At 42.7% G+C, this 19782-nt stretch overlaps 1 protein-coding gene across 3 annotated transcripts in view; it reads left to right on the top strand.

Moving 5' to 3' along the window:
* MFSD6 (major facilitator superfamily domain containing 6) overlaps positions 1-19480 on the top strand; it is a 538131-nt gene extending 518651 nt beyond the window's left edge. For all 3 annotated transcript variants that reach the window (XM_068244933.1, XM_068244934.1, XM_068244935.1), the window contains one exon: positions 18965-19480. In XM_068244933.1, coding sequence (XP_068101034.1) covers positions 18965-19168 — 204 coding nt within the window. In that variant the 3' untranslated portion in view covers positions 19169-19480. The remainder of the gene's footprint in view (positions 1-18964) is intronic.
* Positions 19481-19782: the final 302 nt, after the last annotated feature.

Here is a 19782-nt window from a genome sequence, read left to right as displayed (position 1 = left end):
TTTCAAGCATGCATGCTAGGCATATTAGGGGACATAGGATGCGGAACACACAAGAAAACTTTAATACGCATACTACTGTTCTATGCTAGGAAATCTCTTACCTCCAAATGGAAGCAAAATTCGGTACCCTCGCTAAAACAATGGAAGGAAACAGTAAATAATGTATTGCCCTTATACAAACTAACATACCAATCCAGATCACAGTTTGGAAAGTTCGAAAAGGTATGGAGTATTTGGGTTAATGCTTTCGAAACTGTGATCCCTCACCTTGATATGTCTGTGATGATACAAGATCTTCATTAGTTATGTTGTTTATGCTGTTATTAATGATTAGATGAATACTTACCTGAGATCCAAGTGGTGGGAATGAAGCTTTATCTCTTCCTTTTCTGATTTGTAAAGTATAGTAACAACTAGCTTTGTAAGAATTTAAGACATAACATCTGTTAAATGTAATGACACAAGAATAGATATCTTGGGGTTGATGCGGAAGAACACCAAATGTTATTGTTGTTGTGTTGTAATGTTTGTTAATGTGTAAATATATCACAAAATCAATAAAAAGTCTCTTTAAAAAAAAAAAAAAACAGCTGGAGAACCTTGCCTTTTATAAGGGGGGGTGGGGCTCCAGGAGTGAGTGTAGTCTGATTGGCGACAATGTGCCTGCTGACTGTGATGTAGAGGGTCAAAGTTGTTCTTAATGGAGCATTATGGGGGCGAATCAAACTTCCGCAAAAGTTCGCCTTCGCCGGCGAACGCGAACCACCTAAAGTTCGCCTGGAACCGTTCGCGGGCGAACCATTTGGGCCATCTCTATCCCAAAGTAGCGCATTTATTGTCTAGGGTAATAAACAGGGCTATGCCGCACAGGAGGATTTCTCAGGCCCTGCTGGGCCGATTTGCATAATTTTTTTTTACAACACGCAGCTAGCACTTTGCTAGCTGCGTGTGCATTCCGATCGCTGCCGCTACCCGCCGCTTAGCTGCCGATCGCCGCCCGACCCCCCAGACCCGGTGCGCTGCCTGGCCAATCAGTGCCAGGCAGCGCTGAGGGGTGGATCGAGACTCCCTTTGACATCACGACGTCGGTGACGTCATCCCGCCCCGTCGCCATGGCGACGGGGGAAGTCCTTCAGGAAATCCCGTTCTTTGAACGGGATTTCCTGATCAAAGATTGCCGGAGGCGTTTGAAGCGGGCGGGGGGGATGCCGCTGTACAGTGGCTATCATGTAGCGAGCCCTAGGCTCGCTACATGATTTTAAAAAAAAAATTCTTTTCAAAAAACTGCTGTGCTGCCCCCTGGCGGTTTCTAACAGACCGCCAGGAGGGTTAAACAAAACCCTTTCGATTCAATTGCAGCCAGATCCTCTAATCTTCCTTTTTGGGGTACAAACCTGAAGATATTCCTCATGCTTATCATAAGCTTATCCAATTTGCAGCCAATGCTACCAAGACCTACATTGCGTCTCAGTGGCATCAGTAATTCCTTACTTATAGATGTGTTTTAGATAAAATGCATATATATGTAGAGATGAGTCTGGCACCATCCGCTTGAATGCTCTTAAACGTTTATTGTAAGATATCCGACATATCAAACAACGTTTCGGAGGACAAACCTCCTTTGTCAAGTAAAGTCAGTATCAAACACATAACACTACTAATGCATCTTATATACTTCCTTGTTTGAAAACGGACCAATCAGCACAGGCTGCCGCTCTGTGGCGGCCAATCCCCTTACGTCTGCCTAGCGGACCTGATGGGGAACTTCTAATTAGCATACTAGTGCTGTGTCTACCAATCGTAGAGCAAGGGGAGCGGCCATTTGCGCACGGAGAGAGGGCTGTCCTCCACCGCTGCCCCATGTCGCGCCGACCAATGGGGGAACAGTCTAGAATGTAAACATGCCAGGCTCCGCCCGTCTCACGAGCGGACCTGCCAGAAGACCGTTTCCCCGAGGACGGAAGTCTCCGCCCTCAGGTCGCGCTGCGCCGACCTATGGGGGAACAGTCTAAGATGACATGTCAGGCTCCGCCCGACTAGCGAGCGGACCTGACAGAAGACAGTTACCCCCAGGACGGAACTCTCCGCCCTCAGGTCGCATCGCGTCACAGTGTAGCAAGGCGGGCGCATCATCGTCCGCCTGCCAACTGTAACTAGGCAACAATGGAGACGCCCCTGTCCAGCGCACGTGTGCTCTCCGAAATAAACAGATACAAGATACAATGCGGTGACCATCTCTGTATAGTTCGATCCCAACACTGTGATCATAGCAATCACACTAAACTAGTCACTTCTTAATAGGGCACCATAGGCAGCAACTAGAATCTACAAAAACAATAAGAATAATTAAATAGTCAAGTTAGATAAATGGAAGCATGTCATAGTCTCTATTCATACCCCTAGGTTCTAATGTATCTAACCTACGTATCCAAACTGCTTCTCTATATAATAGTTTTTTAATTCTATCTCCACCCCGTCTCAAGGGCTGAACTTGTTCTAATATTGGAAAACGTAGCTGACTTACTGAGTGTTTGGCTTCTGCAAAATGGTTGGGTACTGACAATTCTATTGCATTGTTTCTAATGGTACTTTTGTGTGCCGATAATCTAACTTTCATAGGTTGTGAAGTTTGTCCTATATATAATAACCCACACGGGCATTTAAGGGCATACACTATAAAGCGTGAATTACAATCAAATTGACCTTTGATATAAAATCTTGTTCCCAGATGTGGGTGACAGATATAGTCCCCCTTAATTACACTATGGCAATGTACACAGTTAAGGCATGGGTAGGTGCCATTGGGCCGGGTCGACCAAGTCGCCCCCTGCCTTTGGGTACCCATGTCCGCCCGTACCAATTTATCCCTTAACGTTGGAGCCCGTTTGTATGACATAAGAGGTAAATTTTGAAATTCCTCAATATGAGGAAATGCTGTTTTCAATAGATTCCAGTTGCTGCGTATGATGCCCGCAATTTTATCACTATATACATTAAACTGACTCACAAAAGGTATTCTCTTGTGGTAACCAGATCTATATCGTCCCTGTCTATTGACAGGTAACTTAGTTTTTTCCCTGGCCTTGTTCAGCAATCTCTGTGGATATTGCCTCCTCCTAAATTTATCCTGCATTTCATTTAGTCTAATTTCCCTCGTATCAGGATCATCCACTATCCTTAAAACCCTCTGAAATTGACTCATAGGGATTGAGTGTTTAGTGGCCAGCGGGTGGAAGCTTCCGTAACACAACGTAGAATTAGTGTCTGTAGGCTTAATATAAAGGTCTGTGCCTAGCCTACCTCCAGAGACACTTACCATTGTGTCAAGGAAGCTCACATTTCGCATGTCACTATGGATAGTTAAGCGTATAGCTGGACATTGTGTATGTAAAATATCAACAAATTGTTGTAGGCTCGAATGTGACCCCCTCCACACGCAGAAAATATCATCAATGAATCGTAGCCAACACATGGCATTTTGAGTGAATATATCACTTGTGTAGACAAAAGTCTCTTCATATGAATTCATGAAGACATTAGCGTAGGAAGGGGCCACATTCGAGCCCATCGCCGTACCCCTCAGCTGTAAGAAAAATTGGTCCTCAATCAGAAAGTAATTGCATGTCAATAGCATCTGAAGTAAATTACATAAGAATTTGATCTGAGCTCGACTGAAGTCAGATGCACATGTCAAGATGGACTCGACCGCCTCCACACCCCCATCATGTGGGATGGAGGTGTAGAGGCTCTCAACGTCCATAGTGACCAATAATGCACCCTCAGGTATCTCGGGTAGCTGCCTGACAGTCTCAATGAACATAGTAGTATCTCTCAGATAGGATTTACCTGCTATCACAAACGGTCTAAGTACCACATCTAGATATTTAGCTATAGGCGAGAAGATAGTCTATCCCGGCCACAATGGGGCGACCCGGCGGCCGGGATAGACTCTTGTGTATCTTAGGACAAATATAGAAGACCGGTACAATTGGATGTTTCTGAATAAGGTATTCCATAAGTTTATCATCTATTATTCCTTCCTCTACTGCCTTTTTCAACATCAACTCAATCCTCCCTTGGTATTCCCTTGTTGGATCTCTATCTAATCTCACATAAGTAGTTGTATCTGCCAATAAACGATAAATTTCTTGTTTATACTCCACAGTATCCATGATTACTACCGCCCCGCCTTTATCGGCCTGCTTAATAGTAATCTCCGAATTATTGGCAAGTTCTTGAATAGCTCTTCTCTCATCAGCAGTGAGATTATGTTTAATTGACACAGTTCTGTCCATTGACACAGTCCGAAGCATAGCGTCAATTTGTTCATTGGTTTTTTTCATAAATTGATCAATTATTTGGCAAGAGGGGGGAGTAAATTTGCTCTTAATTCTCAATGGGGTACCATGTAGAGATAATAATTCCTCATCTGGAGCTTGTGGCTGTCCAAATAAGCTAACTTGGGGTGCACTAAAGTAATATTTCAACCGTATCGATCGATGAAACCTCTGAAGGTCTATGTCAAGGTCCACAGGCTGAGGCCAAGCTGTAGGGGCAAAGGAGAGTCCTTTTTCCAACAGTGACTGCTGTGCCGGTGTAAGATCTACTGAAGAAATATTAACTACAATGGTCTCCGCTATGTGCTCTTGGGTACTGTTTTCTGCTGTCGTGGCCGTTGTCTCAACCGGTTTTTGATATTTGTGCCGCCTGCCCCCTCTGCGCGTTCGTCTGCGCTTCCTGGGGGGTCTGAGGATGATTGGGAATTGGATGCCAAAGAATCAGATGAATCCTCTGATGGTAAACCTCCTTGTCCTCCAGATGGCTTGGGACGTGATGGTTTCCTACGTCTTGTCATGGGCTTTTGCCGTGGATATACATAACCGGATGTGTAATCCATGGCATCTCTTTGGAACTTGTCCCTCTTGATGACTTGTAGTTGTTTCTTATGTAGTTCAATTTTTTTATCCATTTCTACAGTGAATTTACCACATTCGTCAATACTCATACTGTCCATGAGTTTCCGTTTAAGATCAACTATCTGTGCCTCCAATTTGGGTATTTCCTCCATTATACGATCAATGGTTAAAGTCATCGAGTCAAACGACGCCTTGTTCCAGATTTTAGTCCATGTTAGGCAAAAGTTGGTATCATTGGGGAACATTAGTGGACTTACGTTGGACCGTATTCCACGAGGTATCCTTCCCACTTTGAGATATTCTGCCAACGTAGTGGCGTGAAGTTCCAGTGAAGTGCGTGTCTTTAATGCTTTTTCCAGCTGTTTGGCGATGGCTTTTTCATCAACCGTGCTTAAGAACGCCACTTCTGATGTAACTTTGGCCACGATTCTAGCAGTATCCTCCGGTGTATAGGAGAAAATATGCTCATCAATTGTAGACGTGGCCATGGTTGCTGGGTGCAGTAATGGAGCTGAATCAGATCAAAGGTGAAGCAAATCCGCACTTCCAGCTAATTATTGTCCTCCGAAACGTTGTTTGATATGTCGGATATCTTACAATAAACGTTTAAGAGCATTCAAGCGGATGGTGCCGGACTCATCTCTACAAATATATAAAAGGAATTGCCTGCTGTCTATTCCAGTCCCTGGCACATCCCATCATTATAATTAGCTGGAAGTGCGGATTTGCTTCACCTTTGATCTGATTCAGCTCCATTACTGCACCCAGCAACCATGACCACGTCTACAATTGATGAGCATATTTTCTCCTATACACCGGAGGATACTGCTAGAATCGTGGCCAAAGTTACATCAGAAGTGGCGTTCTTAAGCACGGTTGATGAAAAAGCCATCGCCAAACAGCTGGAAAAAGCATTAAAGACACGCACTTCACTGGAACTTCACGCCACTGCGTTGGCAGAATATCTCAAAGCGGGAAGGATACCTCGTGGAATACGGTCCAACGTAAGTCCACTAATGTTCCCCAATGATACCAACTTTTGCCTAACATGGACTAAAATCTGGAACAAGGCGTCGTTTGACTCGATGACTTTAACCATTGATCTTATAATGGAGGAAATACCCAAATTGGAGGCACAGATAGTTGATCTTAAACGGAAACTCATGGACAGTATGAGTATTGACGAATGTGGTAAATTCACTGTAGAAATGGATAAAAAAATTGAACTACATAAGAAACAACTACAAGTCATCAAGAGGGACAAGTTCCAAAGAGATGCCATGGATTACACATCCGGTTATGTATATCCATGGCAAAAGCCCATGACAAGACGTAGGAAACCATCACGTCCCAAGCCATCTGGAGGACAAGGAGGTTTACCATCAGAGGATTCATCTGATTTTTTGGCATCCAATTCCCAATCGTCCTCAGACCCCCCAGGAAGCGCAGACAAACGCGCAGAGGGGGCAGGCGGCACAAATATCAAAAACCGGTTGAGACAACGGCCACGACAGCAGAAAACAGTACCCAAGAGCACATAGCGGAGACCATTGTAGTTAATATTTCTTCAGTAGATCTTACACCGGCACAGCAGTCACTGTTGGAAAAAGGACTCTCCTTTGCCCCTACAGCTTGGCCTCAGCCTGTGGACCTTGACATAGACCTTCAGAGGTTTCATCGATCGATACGGTTGAAATATTACTTTAGTGCACCCCAAGTTAGCTTATTTGGACAGCCACAAGCTCCAGATGAGGAATTATTATCTCTACATGGTACCCCATTGAGAATTAAGAGCAAATTTACTCCCCCCTCTTGCCAAATAATTGATCAATTTATGAAAAAAACCAATGAACAAATTGACGCTATGCTTCGGACTGTGTCAATGGACAGAACTGTGTCAATTAAACATAATCTCACTGCTGATGAGAGAAGAGCTATTCAAGAACTTGCCAATAATTCGGAGATTACTATTAAGCAGGCCGATAAAGGCGGGGCGGTAGTAATCATGGATACTGTGGAGTATAAACAAGAAATTTATTATTTATTGGCAGATACAACTACTTATGTGAGATTAGATAGAGATCCAACAAGGGAATACCAAGGGAGGATTGAGTTGATGTTGAAAAAGGCAGTAGAGGAAGGAATAATAGATGATAAACTTATGGAATACCTTATTCAGAAACATCCAATTGTACCGGTCTTCTATATTTGTCCTAAGATACACAAGAGTCTATCCCGGCCGCCGGGTCGCCCCATTGTGGCCGGGATAGACTCTATCTTCTCGCCTATAGCTAAATATCTAGATGTGGTACTTAGACCGTTTGTGATAGCAGGTAAATCCTATCTGAGAGATACTACTATGTTCATTGAGACTGTCAGGCAGCTACCCGAGATACCTGAGGGTGCATTATTGGTCACTATGGACGTTGAGAGCCTCTACACCTCCATCCCACATGATGGGGGTGTGGAGGCTGTCGAGTCCATCTTGACATGTGCATCTGACTTCAGTCGAGCTCAGATCAAATTCTTGTGTAATTTACTTCAGATGCTATTGACATGCAATTACTTTCTGATTGAGGACCAATTTTTCTTACAGCTGAGGGGTACGGCGATGGGCTCGAATGTGGCCCCCTCCTATGCTAATGTCTTCATGAATTCATATGAAGAGACTTTTGTCTACACAAGTGATATATTCACTCAAAATGCCATGTGTTGGCTACGATTCATTGATGATATTTTCTGCGTGTGGAGGGGGTCACATTCGAGCCTACAACAATTTGTTGATATTTTACATACACAATGTCCAGCTATACGCTTAACTATCCATAGTGACACGCGAAATGTGAGCTTCCTTGACACAATGGTAAGTGTCTCTGGAGGTAGGCTAGGCACAGACCTTTATATTAAGCCTACAGACACTAATTCTACGTTGTGTTACGGAAGCTTCCACCCGCTGGCCACTAAACACTCAATCCCTATGAGTCAATTTCAGAGGGTTTTAAGGATAGTGGATGATCCTGATACGAGGGAAATTAGACTAAATGAAATGCAGGATAAATTTAGGAGGAGGCAATATCCACAGAGATTGCTGAACAAGGCCAGGGAAAAAACTAAGTTACCTGTCAATAGACAGGGACGATATAGATCTGGTTACCACAAGAGAATACCTTTTGTGAGTCAGTTTAATGTATATAGTGATAAAATTGCGGGCATCATACGCAGCAACTGGAATCTATTGAAAACAGCATTTCCTCATATTGAGGAATTTCAAAATTTACCTCTTATGTCATACAAACGGGCTCCAACGTTAAGGGATAAATTGGTACGGGCGGACATGGGTACCCAAAGGCAGGGGGCGACTTGGTCGACCCGGCCCAATGGCACCTACCCATGCCTTAACTGTGTACATTGCCATAGTGTAATTAAGGGGGACTATATCTGTCACCCACATCTGGGAACAAGATTTTATATCAAAGGTCAATTTGATTGTAATTCACGCTTTATAGTGTATGCCCTTAAATGCCCGTGTGGGTTATTATATATAGGACAAACTTCACAACCTATGAAAGTTAGATTATCGGCACACAAAAGTACCATTAGAAACAATGCAATAGAATTGTCAGTACCCAACCATTTTGCAAAAGCCAAACACTCAGTAAGTCAGCTACGTTTTCAAATATTAGAACAAGTTCAGCCCTTGAGACGGGGTGGAGATAGAATTAAAAAACTATTATATAGAGAAGCAGTTTGGATACGTAGGTTAGATACATTAGAACCTAGGGGTATGAATAGAGACTATGACATGCTTCCATTTATCTAACTTGACTTTTTAATTATTCTTATTGTTTTTGTAGATTCTAGTTGCTGCCTATGGTGCCCTATTAAGAAGTGACTAGTTTAGTGTGATTGCTATGATCACAGTGTTGGGATCGAACTATACAGAGATGGTCACCGCATTGTATCTTGTATCTGTTTATTTCGGAGAGCACACGTGCGCTGGACAGGGGCGTCTCCATTGTTGCCTAGTTACAGTTGGCAGGCGGACGATGATGCGCCCGCCTTGCTACACTGTGACGCGATGCGACCTGAGGGCGGAGAGTTCCGTCCTCGGGGTAACTGTCTTCTGTCAGGTCCGCTCGCTAGTCGGGCGGAGCCTGACATGTTGTCATCTTAGACTGTTCCCCCATAGGTCGGCGCAGCGCGACCTGAGGGCGGAGACTTCCGTCCTCGGGGAAACGGTCTTCTGGCAGGTCCGCTCGTGAGACGGGCGGAGCCTGGCATGTTTACATTCTAGACTGTTCCCCCATTGGTCGGCGCGACATGGGGCAGCGGTGGAGGACAGCCCTCTCTCTGTGCGCAAATGGCCGCTCCCCTTGCTCTACGATTGGTAGACACAGCACTAGTATGCTAATTAGAAGTTCCCCATCAGGTCCGCTAGGCAGACGTAAGGAGATTGGCCGCCACAGCGCGGCAGCCTGTGCTGATTGGTCGGTTTTCAAACAAGGAAGTATATAAGATGCATTAGTAGTGTTATGTGTTTGATACTGACTTTACTTGACAAAGGAGGTTTGTCCTCCGAAACGTTGTTTGATATGTCGGATATCTTACAATAAACGTTTAAGAGCATTCAAGCGGATGGTGCCGGACTTATCTCTACATATATATGAAAGGAATTGCCTGCTGTCTATTCCAGTCCCTGGCACATCCCATCATTATAATTAGCTGGAAGTGCGGATTTGCTTCACCTTAGATAAAATGCATAAAACTATGCTCAACGAGAAAATTAAAGCTAACTTGGCAGAATCCATCACTTTGATAAGGTTTGGCAACCGTGGCTCAGAAATGTTACCTCTCCTGATATCAGACAAGCCCTTGCACAATTTTAAACCTAACCTTAGTTTATGCCCTTCTTTTCTTTGGTGTACAAAACACTCAACCAGACCATACTGAGTATCCATTGCACTTTACACAATGTTATGCCCTAAGCAAAATCTATATTACTTGATAAACCTCCAGTGTTTGTTGGCATGTTAACTGTATTATATTTTCTTTTTGTACTTTAAATGTAAAATGTACGTTATCCAACATTGTAACTTTTCTAAATTTCATTATGGTAATTACTTCATCTTTTCCGAACTGTAAACTACTGTACCTACTGCAAATTGCACTATTTCCCTCTCTATGTATGAAGATAACGGAATAAAGTAATTTTGAAACTAAAGTGGTCTGAAAGTCAGCAATTCTAGTTTGCTCTAAAAGATTCTGCACAGCTTGAAAGCTACTATCCCAGAATTTTTTTCAGCAGAATATCACTGAAATGTTTAAAAACAAGCACTTTGTCTTGCTATTCAGCTTCAAATCCGCATCCAAACTGGAGATAACAATATCTTTGTTTGCATTCCAATGTTGATATATGTGTGTAAATACAGTGTAACAAGTGAAAAGGAGCTCACTGTGAAGCTCTCTGTGCTTCATGCACACAAACAGCTCAGAACAGCGAATAAGAAGATGTTAATATATAATAAAAAGCAGTTTGAATAAAATGCAATGGCAGGTTCCAGGGCAAGATAAACTACACTTTGCAAACTTGTAATTTGTAAAAAGACAATATTACTTATGCACAAAACCAAATATGATAACTGTATGAGTAATAAAAAGTAGGAAAGCACATTTTTATTGAATGTTATGTCGGAGTTTCAGACCACTTTAAAGGGAACCTAAACTGACAAGGATATAGAAGTTTCCTTTTAAACAATACCAGTTGCCTGGTAGTCCTGCTGATCTCTTTGGCTGCAGTAGTGGCTGAATCACAGACCTGAAACAAGCATGCAGCTAATCCAGTCTGATTTCAGTCAGAACACCTGATCGGCATGCTTGTTCAGGGGCTGTGGCGAAAGGTATTAGAGACACAGGATCAGCAAAAGAGTCAGGCAACTGGTTTTATTTTAAAAGGAAAAATCCATATCCTTCTCAATTTAGGTTCCCTTTAATGCTATCGCACCTACATTCAATTCTGAGGATTATACTTTTTTGGATAATCCAATTTCTGAAGCTGAATTGGTGATAGCCAAAGCATCTTTTGATAATCACAAAGCACCTGGGATGGATGGGCTTCCCATGGAACTATACAAATGCTATTCAGAAATTCTGGTCCCTAGAATAAAGCTATGCTTCAAACAGCTTTTGTAAGAAATGAACTTCCACCTTCGTTAACGGAGGCGCTAATTATTCTGATAGCAAAACCAGATAAGGTCCCGTTATTGACTGGTTCATACCGACCTATTTCCCTACTTACATCAGATGTAAAAATGTTGGCCAAAGTTTTAGCCACTAGACTACCGCAAGTAATAACTAAGTTAATTCATTCAGATCAAACTGGATTTATTCCATTGAAATCAACAGCGGTAAATATTAGGAGGGCCTATTTGAATATGCAGGTGATCCCTGACAACATAGGTAATAAAGCAATTTTCTCTTTGGACATTGCCAAAGCATTTGATAGTGTTGAGAGGGGTTATTTGTTTACTCTCTTGGAGAAAATTAGTTTTGGTCCTAATTCTATTAAGTGGATTAAAATTCTGTATCAAAATCCTAAAGCATGTGTTGCGACCAATGGTCTAATTTCAGATAGTATCTCCCTTTCCAGAGGAACTAGTCAAGGGTGTACGCTCTCACCCCTTCTATTCACAATAGCGATTGAGTCCCTTGCTGAATTTATAAGATCTTCTACATTCAAGGGTTTAAATTTGGGGATGTGGAAGAAAAAGTGTCATTATATGCAGACGATACGTTGATGTTTTTAAATGATACCTACGGGTCGCTGCTTTATAGTATTCAGGTTCTTGATAAATTTGGTTTTTATTCAGGGTTAACCATAAACTGGGATAAGTCCTGTCTGATGCCCCTGGATCTCTTTGTTGGCCCTCACTTTGTTTCGCACCTTAAATTAAATTGTGTATCGTCATTCCGATATTTGGGAATTAATATATCTCCCGATCCCTCTTAATTTGAGAAATTAATTGTGGGCCCACTAATTGAGCACTGCAGGAGTAAAATATCTGCTTGGGCTAAACTCCCACTATCGGTTGTTGCTAGGATCAACCTCATTAAAATGGTTTTGATGCCAAAAATCCTATATGTTGTCCATAAGTCTCCTATATGGCTCCCGCTAAGAATTTTTAAAGTGATAGATAAACTTTTTAGGAAATAGGTGTGGAATAAAAAAAGCCCTAGGGTTAAATTGGAATACTTGCACTATCCAAAAGATGAAGGTGGGTTAGCACTGCCCAATCCCTGGGTTTATTTCTTGGCTGCTCAGCTACAACAGATTGCAGGATGGAGTACTCCCGAATTATTAGACTCCTCTAAGAATCTCTTAATTTGGCTCACTGAATGTGATGTAATCTTTGAGGCTTTAGACACTTCTAATGTTGAACAATATAATAAGTTAGCTACGTTGAAATTAATGCAAAAAGTATGGGATATAGCTTAGCTAAGACCCTTCAGAACATAAAAGGATTTACAGAGGTTATGCCTCTTTGGGGTAATAAACAGCTGCCTGAATTTGGTAAACTCCCCTTTGGACCAACTTGGGCTACTGTTAGAATTTGTTATCTTCGTCAAATAATTAAAAATCGACAACTGATTTATTTTCCTGATTTATTGTTGCAGAACCTACCCCCTTCCGGTATAAATAAAGCTATTATTGTATTCAATTACAGCATGCATTTATTAAACAGAAACAAATCAGAGCTTTAACTATAGATCCCTCCGCGGTATTTGGTTTGTTTAAATGTGCCCCCTCCAAAAAAGACCTTATTTCTTCAGTTTATCCAATGCTCCTTGACTCTCACTTAAAGAGACTCTGAAGCGAACAAAAATTGGTATTTTTACCTGCTAGTTCGCTTCAGTAGTCTCATTACATGTAAACTGCTGCATCCCCGCCGCAAAATGAGCACTTTAGACCCCCTAAATCCCGGGGAAAACATCCACGACCATCTTGCCTGCGTGGACATGGGAGGAGGATTACTGGCAGTGGTACCTTTATTCCGTTGTGCTGTGACATCACCCTTAAAGGGGCACTACAGCGAAAAACTGTAAAATTTAAAATATTTGCAAACATATACAAATAAGAAGTACATTTTTTCCAGAGTAAAATGAGCCATAAATTACTTACAGTAGGTTGTAGAAATCTGACAGAAGTGACAGGTTTTGGACTAAGCTGTAGCTTTGGACAGCCTAGCTAACGCTTTCCCTATCTCAGCAACGTGTCTCTCCCTTCCCCTCACCATACCAGCCAAAGTCAGACTGAAACATGGCCGGTGCGAGTGCGTTTTTATAGATGGTGGTGGGTCCGTGAGGGAGTGCAGGCTGACCATGTGCCTGCTGACTGTGATGTAAGGGCTCAACGTTTAGCCCAATGATGATGTATGGGGGTGGGTCGAATATCGCCATGTGCTCGTGGTGAGCACGAATACCTGATCTTCGCCATAAATAGCTCATCGACGAACCGTTCGGGCCATCTCTAAAGGCACCTGTACTGACACTATTCTCTGAAATTCATAGGAGCTCTTCTTTATATCTGGGTAGTGGATTGGAGGCCAAAACTGTATATTGATTATTTTTTTTTTTATTATTATTTAGTATTTATATAGCGCCGACATATTACGCAGCGCTGTACAGTGTATATATATATATCTTGTCACTAACTGTCCCTCAAAGGAGCTCACAATCTAATCCCTACCATTGCCATATCTATATTATGTAGTGTAAGTACTGTAGTCTAGGGCCAATTTTAGGGGGAGCCAATTAACTTATCCGTATGTTTTTTGGAATGTGGGAGGAAACCGGAGTGCCCGGAGGAAACCCACGCAGACACGGAGAGAACATACAAACTCTTTGCAGATAGTGCCCTGGCTGGGATTCGAACCAGGGACCCAGCGCTGCAAGGCGAGAGAGCTAACCACTACGCCACCGTGCTGCCCTATTGTTCAGGATTTCTAGGCACATAGTTTGATACTTGTCTCTATCCATCACCACAATGTTACTGCCTTTGTCTGCAGGTTTCAAAACCAGTTGTTTGTTTTGTTGTCGATCATGTAAAGCTGCTGTAATGCTTGTGTGCATAAGCAATACTGTCTGTTTACAAATCACAGGTGTAATGCTTGGGGGTTAAACTTTGACCACCCAGAGCAGCAAGACTGGTAGCTGATTAATGGAAGAGGCTACACAGGCTGCCCAGAGCAACTGCAGCTCTGGGCTTCTGATAGCGCTACAAATTAGACGCAATGGCAGTGCAGTGAGATGTTGCGTTGCCCTTGCGATAGCAAGCACTCAGGCAGGTACAAGACAGGACTATAGATTGGAGTGTAACTAGACAAGTAAGACACAATGGCAGCGCAGTGCGATGTTGCGCTGCCTTAGCGATAGCAAGCATTCAGACAGGTACAAGACAGGACTAGATTGGAGCGTAACTTGTAGCAACCACAGCTCACAGTCACGTCCACAGAAGCAGAGCAAGCAGGCTAAAAACAATCACCAGCAAGCATCCACACAGACAAAGCTACAGGAAAGAACATAACTAATAGCAACCGCAGCCTATAGTTATGTTCCCAGAACTAGAGTAGCCGGAATACTACCAGTCACCAACGTGGTGATGGCAGAATCCAAGCTATCTGGATAATGGACTTCACTGACCCACCGTGGATGCAATGAACGTCCATCAGGCATGGAAACTAGGCAATAAACAATAATACAGAAAGATAATAAACGGCTCAGCTAATGGATAAATATATATTAGCAAGTCTGCATACATATTTATCAAGAACTAGCTAAAGCACAAGTAATAAGGTTGCATTGAACTACAATAACAGAACTATACAGAGTAGCACAGTGTCCAGCAGACCAGCATAGTGATCGCTATGATGGGCGAGGTCTAAAAGGTGAGACAGACTTTTATGCCGGCATTGACCAATGGATGCAAGCATGCAAATCTCCACACAGCTGAATGGTAATCATTCAATCCTGAGCTGGCTTGATTACCATTTGCTAGCTGGTTGTGAATGCAAAGGACTCCATAGGAAATACATGGAGTATTATGTAACAACATGCCTGCAGGAAATCCAGGGCTATCTGGCCGCAGCTCAGCTGTAGTAAGCAATTAGTGGAATGATGACAGCATCCTGAGCTGCCCAGAACTGCAGAGCAATTGCAAACGACAATGTGACTCATTGCGAATGCACAACCGAATGCAGGCAGACAAGCCAGAACTGTACTTTGTGGCTCCACCCCAACGGACAGAACACGCCACAGGAGGAATCCTTGCAGCTGCTCTTTCCTCATGTGTGAGTTTTTCATTGATAGGAATCCTATTTATTATAAGCTCCCAAATCCTCAGGTCTTTGGTCACCATGTTAACAAATGTACTTTTGTTTGGATATTAACCACTTCAGCCATCAGTCGTTTTTCACCTTATGCATCCGAGCAATTTTCACCTCCCATTCATTCACCAAAATTTGATCACTACTTATCACAATTAATTGATCTATATCGTTTTTTTCTGCCACTAATTAGGCTTTCTTTGGGTGGTACATTTTGCTAAGAATATTTTTTTTCTATATGCATTTTAATGGAAATATTAAGAAAAAAATCATTATTTCTCAGTTTTCAGCCATTATAGCTTTAAAATAATACATGCTACCATAATTAAAACCCATGTATTGTATTTGCCCATTTGTCCTGGTTATTACACAATTTAAATTATGTCCCAATCACAATGTATGGCTCCAATATTTTATTTGGAAATAGAGGTGCATTTTTACAGTTTTGCGTCCATCACTATAATAATTATAATTTTTAAAAAATAGTTGTAATATTCCCTATTCACATGCATATTAAAAAAGTTCAGATCCTTAGGTAACTATTTATGTTTTGTTTTTTTGTTGGAATTTTTTTTTTATTAAAAAATGTATTTGGGTACTATTTGGAGTGTGGGGGTAAACAGTTATTTTTCAATGTAATAAATTGTATGTATTTTAAAAAAAAATGTATGTAGATGTAGTTTTACTAATTGGCCACAAGATGGCCACAGTCAAAAAAAATGTTTTAATCCTGTATGCGAGCTCTCTCGCTTACAGGAAGTGAAGTGAGGATGGGAAACATCTGTCTTTCTAACGGGGACTTAGATCAATGAATGGGAACTGTGTTCCCATTCATTGATCTCTGGGCTAACAAGCGATGGCACGTGAGCACGCAGGCACAGCAGCACGCAACAGAGCAGCAGAAGCCTTTTGAACGTAATAGCAACATCCAAAAGGCGAAAGTAGTTAAGAGCGGGACGGACGAAATGTAATTCTCTGTTTCAGATTAGTGGGCGGTGCTATGGTGGGTCTCCCCTCTGATGCCTCCCTCTGCAGATCACTCATTGCAGTTAATACCTCATTCTTACTTCTGATGGTTCATTTCTCTTTAGCTTCCTGACTCTCAAACATTTTTATCAGCTTCCTGGCAAACAGGTGTACATCTTTCATCCATTCAAAACAATCAAATTTTACAGCGGGGACAAAAGTGAGTTCTTTCGACAGGAGAGTTATTTGGAAGCCATTAAGTGTTCCTGATGACAGATTTATTACCCTCATCTGATTGTCTCCCTCTTGGGGATACACCCATTCAGTTACCATCGATGGCTCGTCATGCCCCTCCTTTGGCCTTTATAGCCCCATCTCTTTCTTTCCTGTAGCCCCTGTACCTGCCCACTCTTCGACTGTCGGGGGGTTGGGCGTGGTTAGCCTAAAAAAACACCCCTTGTGTTACTTGGAGTGTTTCTCAGGGGCTACTTTTTCTTAATGTTGCTATTTTTTGGTCTTGTGTTTGTGTCTGAGTCGTAATTGGTTGATGTGTTTGACTCAATGCCTGATGGAATGTTTGTCTCCTGTTCAGTCTGTGAGTCATGTGCTAACACAGGGTTGTGAGATTTATCCACCCAGTTATACACTTCTCCTGATTGTCCCTTAAATATTTTTTCTGTTTACTATGTTTAACTTCATCTTGATACTGATTAACCTTCGTCTGGAGTTTGGCCTCTAGTTGTTCAAATTTCAGGTTGTCTGATAATTCAAGAAAGATCTTTTGATTCTCTGCGTTGACCCCTAATCCTTTCACTATATTTGGATTCAAAATCCTTCAAATATTGCATAAGTTGCAGTGTCTGCTGTGGACAGCTCAAGTCTATTACTCCAGCAGTAGAAATGCAAATATATTGAGTGTGAGATAACTTTTAACACTAAATCAGGCATAGCTGTTGCGCTGTCAGCTTGTGCCTTACTTTCAAGATACTGCTGCCTCTTGAGCTGTCCACAGCAGAGCCTGCAATATGATTTTATAAAAGTATCCAGGGCATAGAATGACTGAAAGCTTGTTCAGTTTACTTAGGTCAATGCATGTAAAGTTTTTCACACAAACCCATTCTTGAGGCACAATAAAAATTATAATCATACATTTTATATAGTAGATTCCTGGAAATGGGCTTTAAAGGGAAGGTCCGCACAGGATATAAAAAAACAAACTGCGCTTACCTGGGGCTTCTTCCAGCTCCTGGCAGTCGATCGGTGCCCTCGACGCAGCTCCTCTCCCTCCCGGCGTCCAGCGGGGAAGAAGCGACCCCGCCAGGTCGGCTTCCGGGTCGGCTTCTGTGCGCTCCATGGCGGGGGGTCACGTGGTGTAGGGACATCATCGGGGACATGGCGGGGGGTCACGTGGTGTAGGGACATCACTGCGCCTGCGCAGTAGACACCCAATGACGTCACTTACACCACGTGACCCCCCCCGCCGTGGAGCGCACAGAAGCCGACCCGGATGCCGACCTGGCGAGGTCAGCTTCTTCACCGCTAGACGCCAGGAGCTGGAAGAAGCCCCAGGTAAGTGCAGTTTGTTTTTTATATCCTGCGCGGATCTTCCCTTTAACCACCTTAGCGGTATGGACGAGCTCAGCTCGTCCATTACCGCCAGAGGGTGCCGCTCAGGCCCTGCTGGGCCGATTTGGCTGAAATAAAAAGCAGCACACGCAGCCGGCACTTTGCCAGCCGCGTGTGCTGCCTGATCGCCGCCGCTCCGCGGCGATCCGCCGCGAGCAGCGGCGAAAGAGGGTCCCCCCAGCCGCCTGAGCCCTGCGTAGCCGGAACAAATAGTTCCGGCCAGCGCTAAGGGCTGGATCGGAGGCGGCTGACGTCAGGACGTCACTCCGCTCGTCGCCATGGCGATGAAGTAAGCAAAACACGGACGGCCGCTCATTGCGGCCTTCCGTGTTACTTTTGGCCGCCGGAGGCGATCAGAAGAACGCCTCCGGAGCGCCCTCTAGTGGGCTTTCATGCAGCCAACTTTCAGTTGGCTGCATGAAATAGTTTTTTTTTAATTTAAAAAAAAACCCTCCCGCAGCCGCCCTGGCGATCTTAATAGAACGCCAGGGTGGTTAAAGAAGAACTGTAACCAAGGATTGAACTTCATCCCAATACATAGCTGATACCCTCCCTTCCCAAAATAATTCTTAACCTTTTCTCCAATAGATCATCAGGGGGTCTCTATGGCTGATATTGTGGCGAAACCCCTCCCACAGTGTGATGTCAGGACCTAGATCCTGACAGTTTCCTGTCTATGAGCCTTGTTTCATTGTGGGAAATAACAGCTGTTTCCAACTGCCAAGCAACCAGTATCTCCCTCTGTGCATATGTAAAAGAACAACATTTTAGCCTATTGTATTGTTAGGGGGTATGGTTATAGATAATGGCAGTTGGTGCTGTTTTTTTTTTTTTTTTTCCATGTCTGCCAGTAGTAAACATGATTACGTGAAGGCTGATTGTGGATCAAATATGAACATATTACATGGTGAATATCAATCATTTCTTGATCTCTCTTCTATTTTTTAACTTCTCACTTTGCAATGTATTGATTTATTTTTTCCTGCTTTTCGCTAATTTTTCTCTCTAATGATGAATTCAATAGAGATAGTAGAGAATTACTTTAAAGTTGATAACTTCTTTATGATTTGCTCCCAGAAAAATGATCAAAGTGAAAATGCTTTAAGATCACCAAGACTCCAGAGGAATGCAGCCTTTAATGTGAAGACAACTACAAGCACCACTGAACAGAATGATGATGTTCTTGGACCAGGAAATGGTGGTCAGGTTCAGTCAGGAGACATCAGCATTTCAGAAAACAGTGCTTCAGAAGGCCATTCAGCCTCAGAACTGGGGGATTAAAGTAGAGATTTTTAAAAAGCTCATGGCTCATCCAGTGGAACTGAACAAGGTCAACACAAATCTCTAATGGTTTTGATCTGGAAAAAGTTGCAGGTTGCAGAACCTCATATATCACAAGGAACCTTTTATAAAAAAGATTTGGAAAAGATGTAACCACTCACAAATTATCTGTGTATAACATGTATGTATGCCAACTAATATACCTAAAGTACTATGTATACCAATGTAAAAAAAACTGCATTCCACAGCACCAGGGCTAGGTAAAAATTAGTCCAACTAGGTCACAATATAAAAACTTTAATAGTCACCAAACTAGAGGTTTTCTTGCTTCAACAGATAACTTTGAATCTTCACGTAATACATTTAGCCCAGTAGCAGCACTCTGATCAATATGTCCTCCAACAAGAAATCCGTTCAGCACAAGGCTTTCTATAGATTCCACACAAGAAAGATGCCACCTACCACCTTAGCCCCATATTACACACATAATACTATGTTACTATATTCCTAATAGCAGCTCTAGTATACATAACTAAAAATTACAATTGCACAAAGTTACAGCACAGACTCATAAATTGGATAAACATTAGGGGCGTAACAATAGACCCTGCAAG

The sequence above is a fragment of the Hyperolius riggenbachi genome, chromosome 7 (assembly GCF_040937935.1).
Source record: "Hyperolius riggenbachi isolate aHypRig1 chromosome 7, aHypRig1.pri, whole genome shotgun sequence".
Classification (NCBI taxonomy): domain Eukaryota; kingdom Metazoa; phylum Chordata; class Amphibia; order Anura; family Hyperoliidae; genus Hyperolius; species Hyperolius riggenbachi.
Note: the sequence above shows the minus strand (reverse complement) of the source record. Positions and strands in the feature narration are given on the sequence as shown.